Source organism: Xenopus tropicalis, chromosome 1, assembly GCF_000004195.4.
Source record: "Xenopus tropicalis strain Nigerian chromosome 1, UCB_Xtro_10.0, whole genome shotgun sequence".
NCBI lineage: Eukaryota > Metazoa > Chordata > Amphibia > Anura > Pipidae > Xenopus > Xenopus tropicalis.
The window spans coordinates 37,318,370-37,336,567 of NC_030677.2; the positions used below are offsets into that span (position 1 = coordinate 37,318,370).

An 18,198-nucleotide genomic window follows, 5' to 3' on the forward strand; every position below is an offset into this window, starting at 1 on the left:
AACAGTTAAAGTATTACTTTAATTTGTTTTAAACAGAGACAAAACATTGAAAAATTCCAGTGTAATACATGCACATTCACCAAATATAAACAAGACAAAACACTGCTTTAAAATGTAAAGTATAAATAAAAAGAAAAACAAAAAAAACCTATAACAATAAAAAAGTTGCAACAGCCCCCATGTTGAATCCTTAAATTTCCAGGTTCACCATGAAACAAGGCCAAATATCAACATGAAAAAGAACTTTTGGGAGGCGGATACCACAACACAATCATCATTCATGCATCTTCACTATTCCACCTTCCAGCAGTGTGAGACATCAGTGCGAGACATCAGTGTGAGACATCAGTGCACAGGAGCATTCAGGGACCTCTCAGCTCTATTGACAACAAGAGAAACATTGGAAACACATATTCCTGTATGGCTTCTAGGGTGAGAGCAACAGAAACACATTCTACTCACAGAAACACAGGGAACTCTAATGTTGGCTGTGGAAGTGCAAAGACAAATATGAGATATTTAACGTGGTTGGATTAAAAAGAAACGCTATGTCCCAACACAGCTCCTATGTAATCCAATGCTCCATGAATAAGACAGGGCCCAAAGCATACAGTACTAGAGTGCAAGCTTGCAAATCAAGAGGAAACCCAGAGATGAGATGAATGTGAACCAAATAGAATCACAAAAGATGAGATTTATTCAATACCAAGTCATGCGGGGGGAGCACAGATACTGGCACCACAGGCACAAAGGGGTTACACTTAGTCACGGGCAATCAGGGCTCTAAAGAAGTGGAGGGACGGCCAAACAGACGCTCACCCCCTGAGCTGGACGGATAGAAACAATATAAAAGCAGCCCAGTCATAGGCGGTGTTTACTTATTGAAATGAGAGGCAATTCAGCAAATAAGTGCTGCAGAGTTCAGGGAATCTGTAACATTCCTTACCGTAATACTCAGCCATGTTTCCGTCACCTTCACTGACCTCCATTATAAATACGCAGAAAAATGAAAAAATACAACCTTAAACCACAGCCAAGTTTTGCATCCATGGTGCTAACGACACCCAAGGCACAAACAACCAATTTGTTTTAAGGAATTTGTCTGTCACTTGATGGTGTACAGACGCCATTTCCTAGTCACAAGCAGTTAAGGAGATATTTACATTTGTGGGGTGCTAATTCATGGTGCCAAAGGGCTGGTGATCCCGTGCCTAAGTGGATATGATGGGTTCTCCTCCAGCGGGGGCACCATTGCATACACACTAGTATTAAAGGGATGTTGTGGCTTCTCTCCAGCCCAACACCATTACACACTATAACAATACAAGTCCTGGAGGCCTATGCCAGGTGGAAAGGAGTTTCTCCCCTTCTCACCAAGTTCTTCTTCTGCCCAGCCAAGCCCAGCTCTCCAAGATGCTAAAAACGTATTGCTTTATGCTCTAACTTTTAACCCATATTTTCAAATCAATAAGCCGCCATAAAGTATGGCAGGGAATACTGAAAAACTGCCCTGGGAGAGGTGCCACTACCCTCTGCATTGCCTAACAATACCTTAGGCCTGAGTACTCCATAGGCATTTTCCCACCTATATGTTTGTACTTGTCACGGGCCTGATTAGCAAACTATTTCTCTCTGTTGTCTGACCTTGTAAAGAAAATGCTTTGGTTCTGGAAACACTTATTCCCATGACTGAGTAACAAAGAGGCAAAGTTTTAAACAACTGCCCAAAAGAAATTCCACTCTCCCCCTAGGTCATTGGTACTAAATATACCTGGAACTATGCCAGACCTTGCCATAACAAAACAATGCTAACCCAAACACATGGTAGAATTTATTCAGAAGTGATCTCAAACTTGTTCAACATGAGGAGAATCCATTCAAATTCACTAATAATTATAGCTCTAAATTGACAGGAAAAAAATAGATCAACTTTCCAGTCTATGACATAAAATTGGAACAACTAAGTTCCAATCTCCAGCTTTCCTACAGGAGACACCCCAGTATGACAGTCCATTCTGAATCAGGAATACATTAGTAAACAGATGCATAAAAAGGGTAAATTAAAAAAGAACAAATATTACTAGTATATTTACGTAAGAAAATATCAGCGTGCGACTGCTCCAATGGTAGGGCTGAAGAAAACGATGGAATGGTGGCCCTTTAGGTGCTTTGGGGAATCAGATTCTCCAGAATACCTAAATACAAGAGACTCTGCATGTCAATCTATTAATACAGCCAATCCGATGAGCTGAAGCTTCTGGACGTATCTGAATAGTTTTTAATGGTTACTTCATCTATTCACATGTAGACTCTTCTAATGGAGTATAATATATACTGACACCTCATTTGGACCAGATGCATTGCATCTGTGTACAGGCACTTAAGGGCATCCAGTAAAATCCAAGGAAACTATCTACACACATTCTTACAACCAGCTCTGACACAGCCTTTGGAGTGTGAAATACAGGCTGTATGCACATTAGTAGCTGTATTACACAGGTTTGCGTTATTGTAAGCTACAAACAGTGGAGTTAGCCTGTCGCCAATCATTTTATATACAATTCCATTTACATAAAAATATATCGACATTCTGCCAGGGGGTAAGGAAATCCCTAATCCTAATCTGGGGCCTTTTATAGCAAAATATTTTTGCCACATGTCATAAAATCTATATATAAATATTGATTAAAACTCACACCTCAATGGTAGAAGGGCCAGTTAATAGCTCTACTCCAATTCCCTTTCAAACTGGAAGTCACTACCACTACAATGCCCATGGGCTTGTCCAGCCTACTGCAGCTTCCATTCTGTATTCTGTACACTGGATGTGTGGCGGAAAGGTTGTAGTTGAAGAGTTTAGGAAGAATGTGCATTTTTTTCTAGACCAATCTCATTTCATTCTGACTGAATTGTGCCTTTAAGGCGACCGAAATGTTGAAATGGTATGGAATGGAGCAAAAACAGAAATAATCATGCAAGTAACATACTGTGGGTGCAAATATAACAAATAGTACCTTCATGGCCATTGATCTTTACAATGAATCTTTAGATGGAGCAAACCTCTCATAAAAGAGCTGATCATGCTGCGGTGCAAGTGGCAAAGTAAATTTGCAGAATACAAATATAACATATAAACATGCACAATTTCAACGTTTTATCTACAGACTTCATTAAAATGGTATCAAATTCAAAAATGTAAATTTATAAAGAATGTTGGTCAAGAGTCATATCAACCCCTCAAGTTTCAAGCACACAATGGACAGATCTGCGGCACAGTTGGTCTATATAGCATTCTAATCCTTCCGAATTCATCCTCCACGATACAGACTAAAACGAACACAACAATTTATATTCTTCACTACAAGCAAGTGCTTTTGTGCAGGAAACAACATTTAAAACAGTACAGAAATGAAGCTTAAATGAACTTAGGGAAAAAAGGCTAGAAATTGGAGTAAAGGGCATACGTTTATATCAATATAAATACCAACCTGTGCCAAACAACTTGACATTAAAAGAATTAAAAGAAAGAAAAGGAATTGCATTTCCTTCTAGTTAACGTATAAGAAGGGAAAGAGCAGAAGACAGGAGAGAAACAGGGCCAGGGTTATGTTCCTTAGCGACACTAACACTCCCATCTCTTTAGACACACACAAGCATATTAATGCATTCACATTTTTACTCTACGAGATTAATAGGGTAGCATGAATAAGGCGCAAGGTGTAAAATGTCACAGATAATAAAAACAAGTGTCATTAAGGTACAAGGATACAAGCTCACGGGGTGTAAGTTTGCCCCGTAGAAGAATTGGAGAATTGAGGAGAATTTGCAGGAAATATCCCCCAATCAGCTGAAAAGATCTTCCAAAGATATCCAGCAGGGAATAACCAGGGCAGGATATGTTTCTTTGGCAAACATTTATATGAAAGTAGTTTGATACTTGACTCTCTCTCCCTCGGATGATGCGGGCAGCTGATTTCACGTAGAATGCTGGTTCTGCAGCTCTAGTTTCACAGACCATCGTTCCGCCACGTTAAATACAGGGGTCTGGTTAGAAAAAGTTGTCCTTCATTTCTAAAGCTGGCAGATCACCCCAGGGCAGCAGGGTGCACTCATACCAGTAATACTGAAATGCTTTATTATTACACTAACTTGCCACACTCTACACTCTCAGGAGAAACATGTGCAACAGTTCTTATACATTAACAGTGCCTTGCTCAACGCTACTTTTTTTTTTTAAATGAAAAAAGAAAAAAAAATGACAAGTCAATTGTTGGACACAGATCTTTTTGAAATCACCAACCACGAGGTTTCTGACCAGATTTCAGGCAAGACCTAGTGAATTAACAAGTGAGGAACAAAGGCGTTCTTGTTCACGTCTACTTCCGTTCACCATTCTTCTGCTCTTTGCTTGGTGGTGTCGTAGGCTCTGATCATATCAGACTGAGAAACAATTCCATTTTCATCTTGGGAAAAGGCATATCCGTCTGAAAAACAGATTCCGCTATGTCAGCCTGTTATATTAACTGTGGCAGCAGCTTTACACTTAGATATAGGGGTATATCTATATATCTATTGTATATTTACAATATAGGGGTATATTTATCATGCTGTGTAAAAAGTTGAGTGAAGCATTACCGGTGATATTGCCCAGGGCAACCAATCAGCAATTAGATTTCAACTGTTAAAAAACAAAAGCAAAGCATCTGATTGGCTGCTATGAGCAACATAACCGGTAATGTTCTACTCCAACTTTTACACAGCATGATAACTATACCCCTTAGTCTATAAAAAGTAATCCATATACAAGAATCACAAAACACGATTACAGTACAGGTATGGGATCTATTATGCAGAATCCAGCGACCTAAAGCTTTTCTGGATAAAGGGTCTTTCAGTAATTTGGATCTCCTTACTTAATGTCTACTAAAAATAATGTAAACATTAAATAAACCCAAAAGAGTTGTTGTGTCCCCAATAAGGATTCATTATATCCTAGTTGGGATCAAGTACAAGGTATTTTATAAAATAAATTCGATTGTTTGTCTGAGCACTTGCAATTTACATTAATCTTCTATTTGTACCAGTTTCTGAGATATTTGCAGTTTAGACTTAAGAAATACCTGCCTGACGACTAAACTGGAAGTAGAACAGGGATACAATGTATTTGAGTTTTTGTGATGGCTTAATCTATTGTCGTATTTAATTTTTTTGAAAGTAAATAAGCAAACATTCAAATCTGATACAACTTCAAGTATATCTGAATCAAAACAAAAAACTTTTAACATTCACAAATTTGAAAATGGATAAATAAATGAATGTAAATTGCAAAGGTGCCTAAAAGAAGCCCCCTACATTACATCAATTCATGGTTTAGATTGGCTTGAAATGTCAGTGTAAAGGGTAATCAGATAAAGAATAAACACTACTTATTAATGGGGCATATTTTTGCTTTAGCTTATTTACAGAGCTTTAAAGGCTTAACTGTCTGGGGTTCAGCCCTTTTGCAATGAAATGCAGTTTACTCTGTAAAGCCCACCTAATCCTACAGTTCCCCCAATGGCGCATATCTAAGAAGCCATATAAACTTTTGCCGCGCGCCACAGGAGAGATGGATGCAACAAATCCGTTGGCTTGCTTTCACCTTCCCCCCGTCAACAACAACACAGAGAAATCGATCTGCTATAGTTAAAGCCCTGTGTAGTAATAGCGCTGCAGGAAAATCAATCCAAGTCTTAAAATGAAACATAAATGTTTATCTACACTTTGACTCTCTTGAGTCTCTTTAATTCAGTTTCATATCATATTACACATATCTGGGGCTCCAGTCTCTAAAACACCCCACTTAACAATCACATAATCTCCATTTGCTATTGCCAATATAAATCAGTCTGTATTAGGAACACATCTTCAGTGCAAACTTACCATGTTATTTTCTACACAACCCAAGGAATATACAGAACCATTACGTGCTGTACAAACAATCCAAGTGACTCTCTGCAGAGCAAGCCAGTCAGCCCTATATACCTTCATGGCGATAATAAAGCAAGATACTTACGCAGAAGGTTTTGCTGTACGGATTCAGAACGGTATAAATTCGCCGTATTCTTTCTAAAGACGTTCTTCAGTAATTGTGCTCTCTCAGTTAAGCTAAAACAAAACACAAAGACAATTTTCCCCATGTTTACCTATAAAGCAGGGAACCATAAAGAACAGAAAATAAGAAAAAAGGAAGAGATTCTAGATAACGCAATAACGTATTTACTAAAATACTGATCATGCCTATTAAACGCATACCAATGTTTTAAAACTTCCCCCTTAGTGGGACATTAAAATATGTGCAAATAATTAACTATTTATGAGAGGCTGCCACTGAGCAAACAATCAAATGTTTTCTTTCAGTGTTGAACCTGTAGCTGACTAAGCTTGGTTACTAGTAGTTACAGGCCATGGGCAAAGTTGCCCAGTGTTAATAAATGACCCCTACTGGGGTATCTCAGTGTAGTATCTCTACACAGAAGTTTGGAAATAGTCAGAGCAGCAAAACAAGCTGGAACTGAGGAAGTGCTGTTTAGCTATAGAAAAATACCAGCCACACTGGGCCCTTATAACACCATACAATGCGGCCCACACAGTATCTGAATGATGCCATGAAGACAGCATCTATATGGATAGTGTACAAGTGACTCTGCATGTACAAGTGACTCTGCATGTACAAGTGACGCCTTCCATTATTCTTTACCTTTAAAGGAGAAGGAAAGGCTAAGTCACTTGGGGGTGCCTAACATTTTGACACCCCCAAGTGACTTAGCCTTTCCTTCTCCTTTAATATCATTTGGGTTTCAGTCAAGGTTACACCATTATTAAGCATTATAATAAAGCAGTTATATTAATAAATAGCCTAACATTTTGGCATCCCCAAGTGACTTAGCCTTTCTTTCTCCTTTAAAGACTCATTTACTAACATGTTACACCAGGCCAGTTACTCAGAGCAACCAATCAGAAATTTGTTTTTAATAGGCCACTACAAGTGGTAGTAGTAATAACTGCAGGTAGTGGTTGTGTGGGTCATGGCAAAATTTAACACCTTTATTGGTGAATTACTCTTACTTATACCTGCATCTGAATCACCCTTCAAATCATTAGTGAAAGTGTTTTTCTTCTACAAAATAAGGGAATTATTCATATGCTGTAAAAAAGGGGTCACTGTTAGCCTCTATTTTTGGCCTATTATTATTATTAAAAAAAATTATTATAACTTTACTGATGCTTATACAGGTATGGGACCCGTTATCCAGAATAATCAGGACCTGGGGTCTTTTGGATAAGGGGTCTTTCTGTAATTTGGTTCTCCATACTTTAAGTATACTAAAAATCATTTAAACATTAATTAAAACAGATAGGATTAAATGTATCTTAGTACAAGTTACTGTTTAATTGTTACAGATAAAAATGTTTTAAAAAATTGAATTAGTTGATTATAATGGAGTCTATGGGAGATGGTAATCTCGTAATTTAGATCCCATACCTGTATCCCATGATTAGGCAATGTTTCAAATGGGCGCTGTTCTAGTCAATAGTTTTCCAATATACAAATTCAAATTTAAATATCATTGTTTTTCTGGTATTTTGTAACCTGAACAGAAGGCAGCTGAAGGAAAGAAGTGAGCGCTATCATTTTAAAAATCTAATGATACACTAATTGAATTGGATTTATTTTTTCTCCAAGATATTTGGAGATTAATCAAAACAAAATGACAAATGGCAACATGCAAGAATTGCTAGCAAATGATTTACTAGGAAGCAAAGCACTATTTTAGTGTTGGTTATATCTAAAAAAGAGATACAAATGGTTTTGTTTTACTGTTACACCAAATAACCATGTTCTGTTTGTTTTTAGTAAATTAACGTGACTGGAAATAAGTTTACAGAGTTTGAATTTACTAAAAACATAGGTTTTTTTTTTTAATAATATTATAAATATTAACTAACCACAAAGCTCAACTATTTTGATTATTTGCAAATTATAACAGGTTATGTATATATACTGGACAGCCCAGTGGTATAGATATCAGTATTCTGCCAAATCCCAATGGAAAAAATATATACAAAAAAATGATTATATATATATATATTATATATATATATATATATATATATATATATATATATATATATATATATATATATATATATATAGCCTTACCTTTTCCCATGTACAACAGCACCAGGATCCTGCGCTTTGGCTTCCAGTTCATGAACTTCATCAACTAAGGTTTTAAAACATGTTCTTTGGACACTAAAATTAAATAAAAAAATAAATAAATAATGTACACGACAGTCCATAGTTTCTAAATGTAGTTATTAAACTCAATTTAATATGACATTTAAAAATTACCACTCCACTGTGCAATACAGGATACATAATAGGAAGATTTCTCAGTTCTAGCTACAGGATACTGATTTCCAGTTTACTACATGCTCCCTTACTAGTAATCCCAAACTTCATTTTACTGATTGACAAGTAGAACTGTAGGTCTCCGTACTTACGCTTTGTACAAAACGTCCAGGAGCAAGGATGTGACGGGGATGAAGAAAAGACCCATCCAGAAAACTCCTGAGCTAAACATCATATCTGCCTAAAAAGGTATACGGCAGTTATTTTAGTCATTCAGTTTTATACATCATTCCGCTGTAACTACAAATAAAATCAAAAATTATTTTGTCACATTCTCATATCTTTATAACTTTTACCCAAATGTGTGTGTGTGTGTTTTTTTTAAATACACTAGGGATAAAAAAAAGGAATGTATAAAAACTCCCCTCAGAGAGGCTGTATGTGTATTATTGGTTGGAGTATAAATCCCTATTTTTATACTAATCCGTATTTACATTAGAAGCCCTAAATGCAAGTTATGAGTTCAGACACATTATTAGAAAGAACATATATGGACATAGATTATAGGGATATAAAATAACATTTTCTTCAATATTTATGAATTTCATTTTGCACAATTGAAAGCTGGGGACAATTGAAAATAATCTGCTTTGCTTTTAAGAAAATAAGTAAAATGTGGTTACGTGAAAGCTCAGTTAAATGTCTTGGTTTGAAATAATACAAATTTAGCACACTGAACATCCAAACTGTCATTTCCATCATTTGTACATTCATAGTTTTATAAGATAAAATAAATATAAAATAAAATTGAATGCATTGCTGAAACAGAAAAAGAGACATCTTAAATAAAAACAACCACAAAATATAAAAATGAACACATGATGATAAAATGAAGGAAATGTTTATACTAACAGGAAATGCAGTTGCTCTAAATGCCACAGAAATAATATTTTGTATAGGAAAGGTATGATTTATAAATACAGGAGCGATGAAGATTTAACAATAATATCATAAATACAGGACGGATGAAGATAACAATTAATATGCTAAAGAGCGGTAAAGCTAAAGTTAAGAGTTTTCTTTTTTTTTGTTAAATTACCTTTGCAATTTGTAGAATAATGTTTTCGAGCTTAAGGCTTTCCCTAGGCACCTTGCTTCTAATTCCTGCAAGTATAATGGAGCAGTAGGAATCATGTAGGCCTTAGGGTCTTAATGCTAACCATTGTAATGCTAACTATGACTGAAGGGACAACTGGAGCAACTATTCAGTCCATCTAGTCTTTGGCTTTGCAAATGAACATGAGTTGGGGGGGGGCTTGGAGGATGGAATTTTTTTTTCTGCGTCATATCTGAAAGCCCGTCAGATTTCTTTTTCAATTGCTGAGTTAATCCAAACCTGAAAGATTTAAAGCTGACATTCACATTTAAGACAGAAGGCCTCTTTGTATATTTTGGATCACGAAGGGGAAAAAGTAAAATCCCACAGAAGCATTTCCTTCCTTTTTTGTTGAAAAAAAAAAAAAAAAAACTAACCCTCACTCTGTAGAAACCATTTTGGTTACTAACTTTTCACATTTTTCTACAGAGAAGCTGGTCAGCTGGGAAATGGCACACCAATCCCTCGCAGACAATGGCAGAAACAGGAGCAGCCTGTTCTAAAGATGGACGCTGTCTGCCGATGACTGTGGTTTACAAATTGTTCCTAAAGTGTGAGATTTGCAGTCCATGCCAAGTTTGCTCTTTCTTATGAAACCAAATGGAATCTGCCACAAAAGTGGACCTCATGGGAATTCATAAGGGCTCGGAAATTAGACTTGAAAAGCCTGGAATAATGAAGGGCTAACAGCCTCTAAACAGGGGCGGGGGGAAGAACTAAGCCATTTCACTTGGTCCAATGGCTTTTTGTATTAAATAAGATGTGGCACCAATGTGACCAGTAGTAGGGCTGCAGAGCGGCAGGTCTCTCAATCCAACATCATTGGGCCGGGGTGCACAGTTATATCTAGCGGCAGGGCATCCCAGCATTCGAGTTACATTTATTATATCGGTCTATCCAGTATACAAAATATTTCTTCAAAATGCAATGTGTTTCCAGCATACTTGTAAGAAGTTTATCAGACTCAGCATCATATGTTCACCTCCACATACCTTCAGTAATATATCAAAATTGCAGCACCCCCATTTCATATTCATAAAATTCTTTATTTCACATAGACACTGCGGTTTTATGAATATGAAATGGGAATGCTGCAATTACTGATTTCTTGTCAGTTTGATCTGTAAATAAAAAATAGATCTCATTTTCATACAAAGTTTTGACCCTTACTGGAGCCTTTGTCTTTTGTTTTTCGTTATCTATTCTCAGCAGGTCATGCATGTGTGTTCTGTATGTAGTGAATACATGTACACGCAGTAAGTATGTTTTCATTGCTGACATCTAGTGAGGATGCATGGCCTGCTGCACACACATATCTAACTACAATTGCTTATGCCTTTTATTATTTATGGCTATTTACTTGGGCTCTGAAACTCACTATCATAGCCCACAATTGTTTAAAACACACGCTCATGGCTTAGCTTCAATTTGCCTGTGAATTTATGAATCCCTTAGGAAAGATAGCAGAAAACAGATGGAGCTTTAGGAACCTTTCCATTCCATGATGGCAGGCCTCATTTACTACGATAGGTTCCCAGATACTAAGCTCCCTGTAGTAACATGTTGAATCATTTTATACCATTATACATAACTTTTATTCAGTAAAGCAAAAGAAACAAAACAGCACAGATAACATGAAAGGAGCAGTGAAAATATGATATGAAGAAATTGGATTCTGAAGAATGATAGCATTTGAGATTATCACTTCTGTTTATAATGTGTTTCAGGTGGAATTAGGGAACAAATCTTCCCTTTCTCACCCTTTGTACCTGATGCCATGCTATTAAGGGCACAGCGAAGAAAGCTTAATAAGGCTAATCAAAAGAAGCTTGTACAACATGTAAAGCAATTGTTAGAATATTCCTTTGCCAGCCATGTTGAACCCTTGCCTTGGGTTAAGTGGCTCCATATGTATCGGTATGGGTTTGGCCAGCTTTATGCAAAGAGGATAACAGTTCATAATACTTAGTATGAGTCCTCTATAGTCACTGCAGTAGGCAAGGCCTTTCTTCCTACTGGGCATCATGTCCCAACTGGGCATCTTACTCTGTCTTTACTGGCCAGAGCTTGTGCAAATGCCTTTACCATTTGTTACCTGCTTGAGAAGCGACAGAGATGAAATTAAACCATCAGGCTTTATACTAACTTGGGGGCTCAGTGCCAAATGCATCAAACTGCCAAATATTTGGACTGTATTAAAGTTATTAGTCTGATGAATATTAAGGGGTTGTGGGTTAATTTTGGCAGAAATCATATTCTGGTCCTGGCTGGGGGTGACTAAGCACTGTAGCCATTGTTTGAAACAGCATACTTGAAGCTACAAAGTGTGTTTGTAAAAACAAAAAATGAGCGTGACCATGCATTTGCACATACATGATCCCAAACACACCGCTTATTTTGTGATTTACATTGTACACAAGCACATGCAATATACTGGTTTCTGTATATATACTGATTCACGAATTTTCCCAATACATGAAAAGAGAACCTTCATGGTCACGACTGAATTGCTTGTTACAGTTATGAAGGCTCTCTATGGTCCATTCAGTGGAGAAAAAAAAACAAAAAAAACCCCACACAAACTAATTCAATTTTACCCTTCCACTCTGACCGTTTTTAAAGGGGGTCAAAAAAGTTTCTCTTATTGAACTGAACATGACTATTATTGGTTTACTTTTGGCTCTCGCTGCATTATGTGATTTAACTTCTTTCATTGCTATGAAAAACTACAGGTAAATGTCTGCTCAATTATAGTTTCATCACAGCAATTAACTTGTGCACAGCAGAAAGCCATTGGCAGTAAAAGAAATATGTCAACCTTAAGTAGGTCTGCCATGCTATAATTTATGAGGGAAAAACATAAGCTGGTTAAGGAACAGTAAATCATGTTTGAAAAGGGCTGTCAAGGTAAGAAGGTAATTAAATTATATGTCACAAATATGTCAAGCAACATTCAACAGAAAACTGAATGGAAATCACTTAAAATTCATCTCCACCCCCCAAAAAAGATGCAATTCTATATAACTTTTCAATATACCTTTTTTAAACATTGCTTATGTTATGCTTACATAAAATTAAAAGCACTTTTTATAATCTGCAATCTGCCTGAAGCCAGCTGGTTACCAGACCTGGAGAGGACTGACTTCTGCTACAGTGTTCCAAGAGTTAGACCCAAAGAGCAGAAACAGACCCTGCTTTCAATTGCAATTAGCTTTCTAACTTTAAAATCATAATAATTTGCTAGGGTGGCCATACAAATTTAGATTTTAGTTGTTTCCGACAAATTGCCAGTCAACTATTGTATGAAAGTTAAGTCCTGGAAATAGATCACCTAAGGATATTGTCAAATAGACAATACATGCATAGGTATTATCCATATCCAACTGAAATCAACTAAATGACTGATCACCTTAGTGATGAAGATAATTCGGAGCCCACACACAATGATTATATTGGTGCGTGTATGGCTAGCAGAGTTTAATTCTATTTGATTGTGCAAAAAAAACCTAGAAATAGAAACTAAGCAGATATACAAGTGAGCAATATGTATAAAATTAACATGATGATTTAGAATATATATATATATATCATAACTTTTTTAGAAATGGGGTTGTGTATTGGATAGATACATATTAGTGTGGGTGAGATATAAAGCAGAGAATTAAACATTTAACTGGCAAACAGCATGGACCGATTGCTTTCTTCTGATTTCGTACATTATAAAAGTTTGGATTTATACAAGTTTAATGCGTATGAATGGAACATACTATGGTGCCATACAGGAACTCATAAAATGCCCATACAGTGCAACCAGCTGAAATAAACTACAGCATAGGTTCAGCCCAATAGATGTGCCTGTCTTTGTAATTATGCCAACGCAAAAACATTTGTGCCTTTCGTGATTGCACTGATATAAAGATATAAACATTAAGACAGAGACTGCCAGCATGCCTGAACTTTCAGAAACAGGAGTGGAAACCATTTTGAAAGAGGTACTTCTGTACTGATTGTAATTGCTCATTTAAAAGATACAAAACTCCACCAATTAATCTCTATTTTGACATTAGTACAAAGATGTTTTTTTTCATAAAGATGGCATGTAACATGCTACAGTGAAGAGATATTTATAAATCAATAGAAAAATCCATACCTCTCCTGACATGTCAGGCGCCAAGGGAATTGCAGGCCACAAAGAAGAATAGATTCCAAAGAAAACAATCCATAGCAGAATGCTCCCCCAGATTGCTATGTGACTGAACTGCACACAAATACAATATTGGTGTAAGTACAACACTGTTCAGAAAATCAATCTTAACATATTGATTAACTGCAGGTACAGGTGTAGGATCCCTTATCCAAAACCCTGTTAGCCTGTGAGTTTTGAATTAAGGAAGAACATCTCCCATATATAAGCAAAATCATTTAAATTATTCTTTCATGTTTTCCTTTTTCACTTGTAATAATAAAACAGTAGCTTGTACTTGATTCTAACTGAACTGTATGAATACATGTTGGTAACAAAACAATCCTATTTGGTTAATTAAATGTTCAATATTTTTTTTGCAGATTTAAGGTTAGGTCATCAAAATTACAGAAAGATTATCCAGAAAACCCCAGGTCCCAAGCATTCAGGATAATAGATCATATACCTGTAAATAATTTTAGCACTTTGGCCATTATAACAATTAGTATAAGTATTTCAAGGTTTCCCTTTTATTGGCTTACTGAGTTAATTAAAAATTACAAAGCTTTCGGAGCACCCAGGCCCCTTCGCCAGGCCTGACAAAGGGGCCTGGGTGCTCAAAAAGCTTGCAGTTAAAAGGTATCATCTAACCTTACATTTACTGCATTTATTCAATGGCTAACATGGTACAACATCTTAAAAACAAGGTTTCCCTTGAAAGCAGTCAGATACTGTGCATCTGATAGGGCTACTCCGTTAAGCCATGACATTAGTTCACATTCCCCAGGGTAGTGTATATGTTCTATCTTTTGGGAAGTAACAAAACTTCCTATCAGAGTGCACAAAGTTGGCTGCTGAGGATAAGACAGAAACCGCCAAGGCATTTTATCGTCTCCAAAGACTTCCCAAACACGTTGCCTCTGGTATGCAGCAAATCAAGCCCCTTGTAGAGTAGCTTTAGAATGATGGGTAGGACCTGAAAACTGCCTGTTTGGTGGGAGTTTGAGAAGCATAAATCCGACACAATATTGAGGGCTCACCGTCTGCATTTCACCACAAAATAAGGGATCTGTATACAGCCTCATAGATTTTCTTGAAAACATGGGAAATAGTTGACCCTCTGTCACTTAATTGGTACCACATACCTTAAAGCTAATTTATTATATGAAAGGGACTGCAAATTGTATTGTTTGGGAGAGTGGATGATTAGGGATTCAACAAATTTCCCCCATTTAAAAATTCCTACATAAAGTAGGAAAGGACATATGCACAAGGTCGGGAAATGCACCAGGTTCAAATTCCTGATATCAGGATGAAATACAGAGAGCATTTTAGAAGTAATTATTAAATTACACTGATCCTGTATGGCAGTAACCCAACCGGCTATTACAAAGGCTCTGCATTCCTGAAAAAGATGTGCATATGGGGGTGCAAAATCAATTAGGATGTGCTACACAGTTGAAGGCAGCTTCTTGTAGCCCCAGATGCATGCTGTACCCTCTGCCCAGGTAAGTAAATGCAAAAATGATGAAAACAGCAGCACGCTGGTTATTTTGAAAAGTGACTTTACTTAAAAATAACCGGTGTGCTGCTGTTATCATCATTTTTGCATATGGCGGTGTGATCTTTTGTGGCATACAAACTGCCAGTGTGTCACTTCCAAAAACCTTCATTTTATTTATGGAGCAGTAGATTGTAACTCACAGTTAGGATTCTAGAGCTGCAAAATATATAAATATTATCATAACTGCACAATACTAATTAGAATCAAACATTTTGCTTTCCATTACTAAAAGCTAAATATCCTAGTACATAAAAAAAAAAAAAAGTTTTAACTCAAATCATAGATTTTACTTACCTTTGTCCAGTGTGATGTTTCTAATCCAGCTTTCAAACATACAGTTATCACCACAAACTAGAAAATGAAAAAAGCACTGTTAAGTTCATACACGAGCAAAGTGAAGGAGTAAGCCTGCTTTGTGTCTTAGTCTATGTGTTTCTAGGTAAATAACTTACAAACCTAATACAACTGATTATTTTATTTACAGGAAGGATAAGCAGCATTACTATTAAATACACAAGATATTATTGTTGAGGACAAACTGATGCTTAGAGTGACATCACTTGATTTATTTGTGTCTATCAAGGATCCAAGCCGCCAGGAACAACAGATTTTAGATTGAGGATAAAAGGGAAATATTGTGACATGTGGGGGTGGCTGAAAAAAACCAGGACACAGCCAAAGGCATTAAGGTTAAACTTCTTCTAACCAGCCTTTTAACCTCTGCCTAAATGGCACATAATGATTGGTGGCAATAATGCTTTGCTATGCTGAGAGTCTAACCTTAACTACCTTGCATAACGGAGTCCCAGCACACTTAAGTGCCTCTCTCCCTTCTTATTGTGTTGAAGGGGTCGTTAAGCAGATGACCTAATAGTTATGCATTCAGAACATTTAGCAACAACTTAACAGAAAACTGCAATCAAGCTCAGATATTTTCTTTTTTTTCTGCCCTCATTATGTTGCTATTCAAAGTGAATAAATTGAAACCACATTCCAGGTTCCTAACTCCACGGACATTGTGTGGGAAAAGAATAGATGAAACTTCTTGCATAAGACTTAAAAAACAAAACACCTCAACACCCCCCCCCCCCCCCCCCCCCCCCATCCTTTCCTCTACTTTTAATTTCCATTGCAAATACTGGACTTTCTTAGAGACTAAGCTACGGAGGATTAAACTAGTAAAGAGAAGATATTATCACTGTCTGATTTCAATGAATGTATTGTGTGACAGTTTATCACAGAGTGTATATTATCACCCCTACCTTGGTATAAAGTTCCTCTAATACTCGCAAAGTAACATATCTGCTAAAGTAACTGTGTAGGAGGAAAAACAGCATTTCTGCTGAACCTCTGGACATCCTGCTACAAATGTTCTTTCTATTTGGCCCCTATAAGTATTAAATAAAACGTACCACTCACTTATACATAATTCTATTTAACTAGACCAGACTAGTTTATGTAGAATTAACTGGGGCAGCCATCCCTGTGACCTGTTATGCCAATATATGTGATCAACTGCTTGTTTCCCCCATAACTGTCCCTGTATAGTCTAGGACCATCCAAGCAAAAAAAACTTACTGTGTACACAATGTTACCAAGCAAAAGATAGTCTGAGGTTTTTCCATTCCCAAAAATGGTATCTGTAGAGGAGAACAAAAGTAATAAAGGAATTTGACATGCAATTGATGGTGAACTTCTAAATAGTCAGGACAGGCATGTTAAGCTGTTACAGGTGTGGGACCTGTTATCCAGAATGTTAAGACCTGGGGTTTTCTGGATAAGTGGTCATTCTGTAATGTGTAATGTGAGTCTACTAAAAAATTAAAACATTAATTAAACCCAATACGATTACTTTGCCTTAAAGAATTGATTATACCTAGTAAGAATTGATCAAGTACAAGGTACTGTTTTATTATTACAGAGAAAAAGGAAATAATTTTTAAACATTTGATTTATTTGATTAACTGGAGTCTATCGGAGATGGAGCTTTCTGGATAACAGGTTTTCGGATAAATGATCCCACATCTGTATAAGTAAATGCAATACATTTTTACCAGTTATAGCTAAAATAAAAGGAACATTTCTGATTTGCATTAAGGTGCAATGTAATTTTTAAAACCATAGGCTGACAAAATAGCAGTGACATACCTAGTTCAGGATGAACTAAAAACCATCCAGGGTATCCCCCAGTATTACTGGCCCAACACTGAAAGGGAACTACATGTTTCTCTAACCATTTGTTAAAACCTAGAGCATCCATCATTCTGCAGCATCGAAAAATGGATGTGGAACACTAGGAGCTGCAGTTCCCAACAGCTGCACACAAGCAAGTTTAACACCCCTCTAACAAAGCAGTTCTGAGCCTAATCTCTGTGTCACATTTTAAGCATACAGAGCAGATCTCACCTTTCCATAATGCTGCTTCTTACACAAATAATTTAGGAGACAAACTACTAAATTGCTTTGCAGTACACAACCAATCTGCATATATTACAGGCATGGGATCTACTATCTGGAATGCCTGAGATCTGGGGCTTTACCCTGGTACCTTAAGTGTAAATGTGAATGGCTCATAGTGTGCTAGATGTACCCTTAAAGTAGTTTACCTTTAGGTTATTTTAAGTATGTTATAGAATGTATATTTAATTCTCTTTTTAAAAGGTTTTGCCTTTCTCTTCTGCCTCTTTTCAGCTTCCAAATGAGGGTCACTGCTCCCAGGACCCCACCCCCCCACCCAAAAAAAAAAAATTAGCTCTGTGTGGTTACAATTTTATGGTTACTTTTCCAGTCTCTTAGGGCTCTGACACATGGGGAGATTAGTCGCCCGCGACAAAACTCCCTGTTCGCGGGCGACTAATCACCCCGAGTTGCCATCACCTGCCATCCCATCGGCGAAAGTG

At 36.8% G+C, this 18,198-nt stretch overlaps 1 protein-coding gene across 9 annotated transcripts in view; it reads right to left on the bottom strand.

Annotated features, from left to right (window-relative positions):
* atp8a1 (ATPase, aminophospholipid transporter (APLT), class I, type 8A, member 1) overlaps positions 1-18,198 on the bottom strand; it is a 117,029-nt gene continuing 98,831 nt past the window's right edge. For all 9 annotated transcript variants that reach the window (XM_031895393.1, XM_031895389.1, XM_031895395.1 and 6 more), the window contains 7 exons: positions 16,877-16,938; positions 15,593-15,649; positions 13,702-13,809; positions 8,548-8,636; positions 8,204-8,296; positions 6,056-6,147; positions 1-4,484 (listed from right to left, as the gene is read on the bottom strand). In XM_031895393.1, coding sequence (XP_031751253.1) covers positions 4,387-4,484; positions 6,056-6,147; positions 8,204-8,296; positions 8,548-8,636; positions 13,702-13,809; positions 15,593-15,649; positions 16,877-16,938 — 599 coding nt within the window. In that variant the 3' untranslated portion in view covers positions 1-4,386. The remainder of the gene's footprint in view (positions 4,485-6,055; positions 6,148-8,203; positions 8,297-8,547; positions 8,637-13,701; positions 13,810-15,592; positions 15,650-16,876; positions 16,939-18,198) is intronic.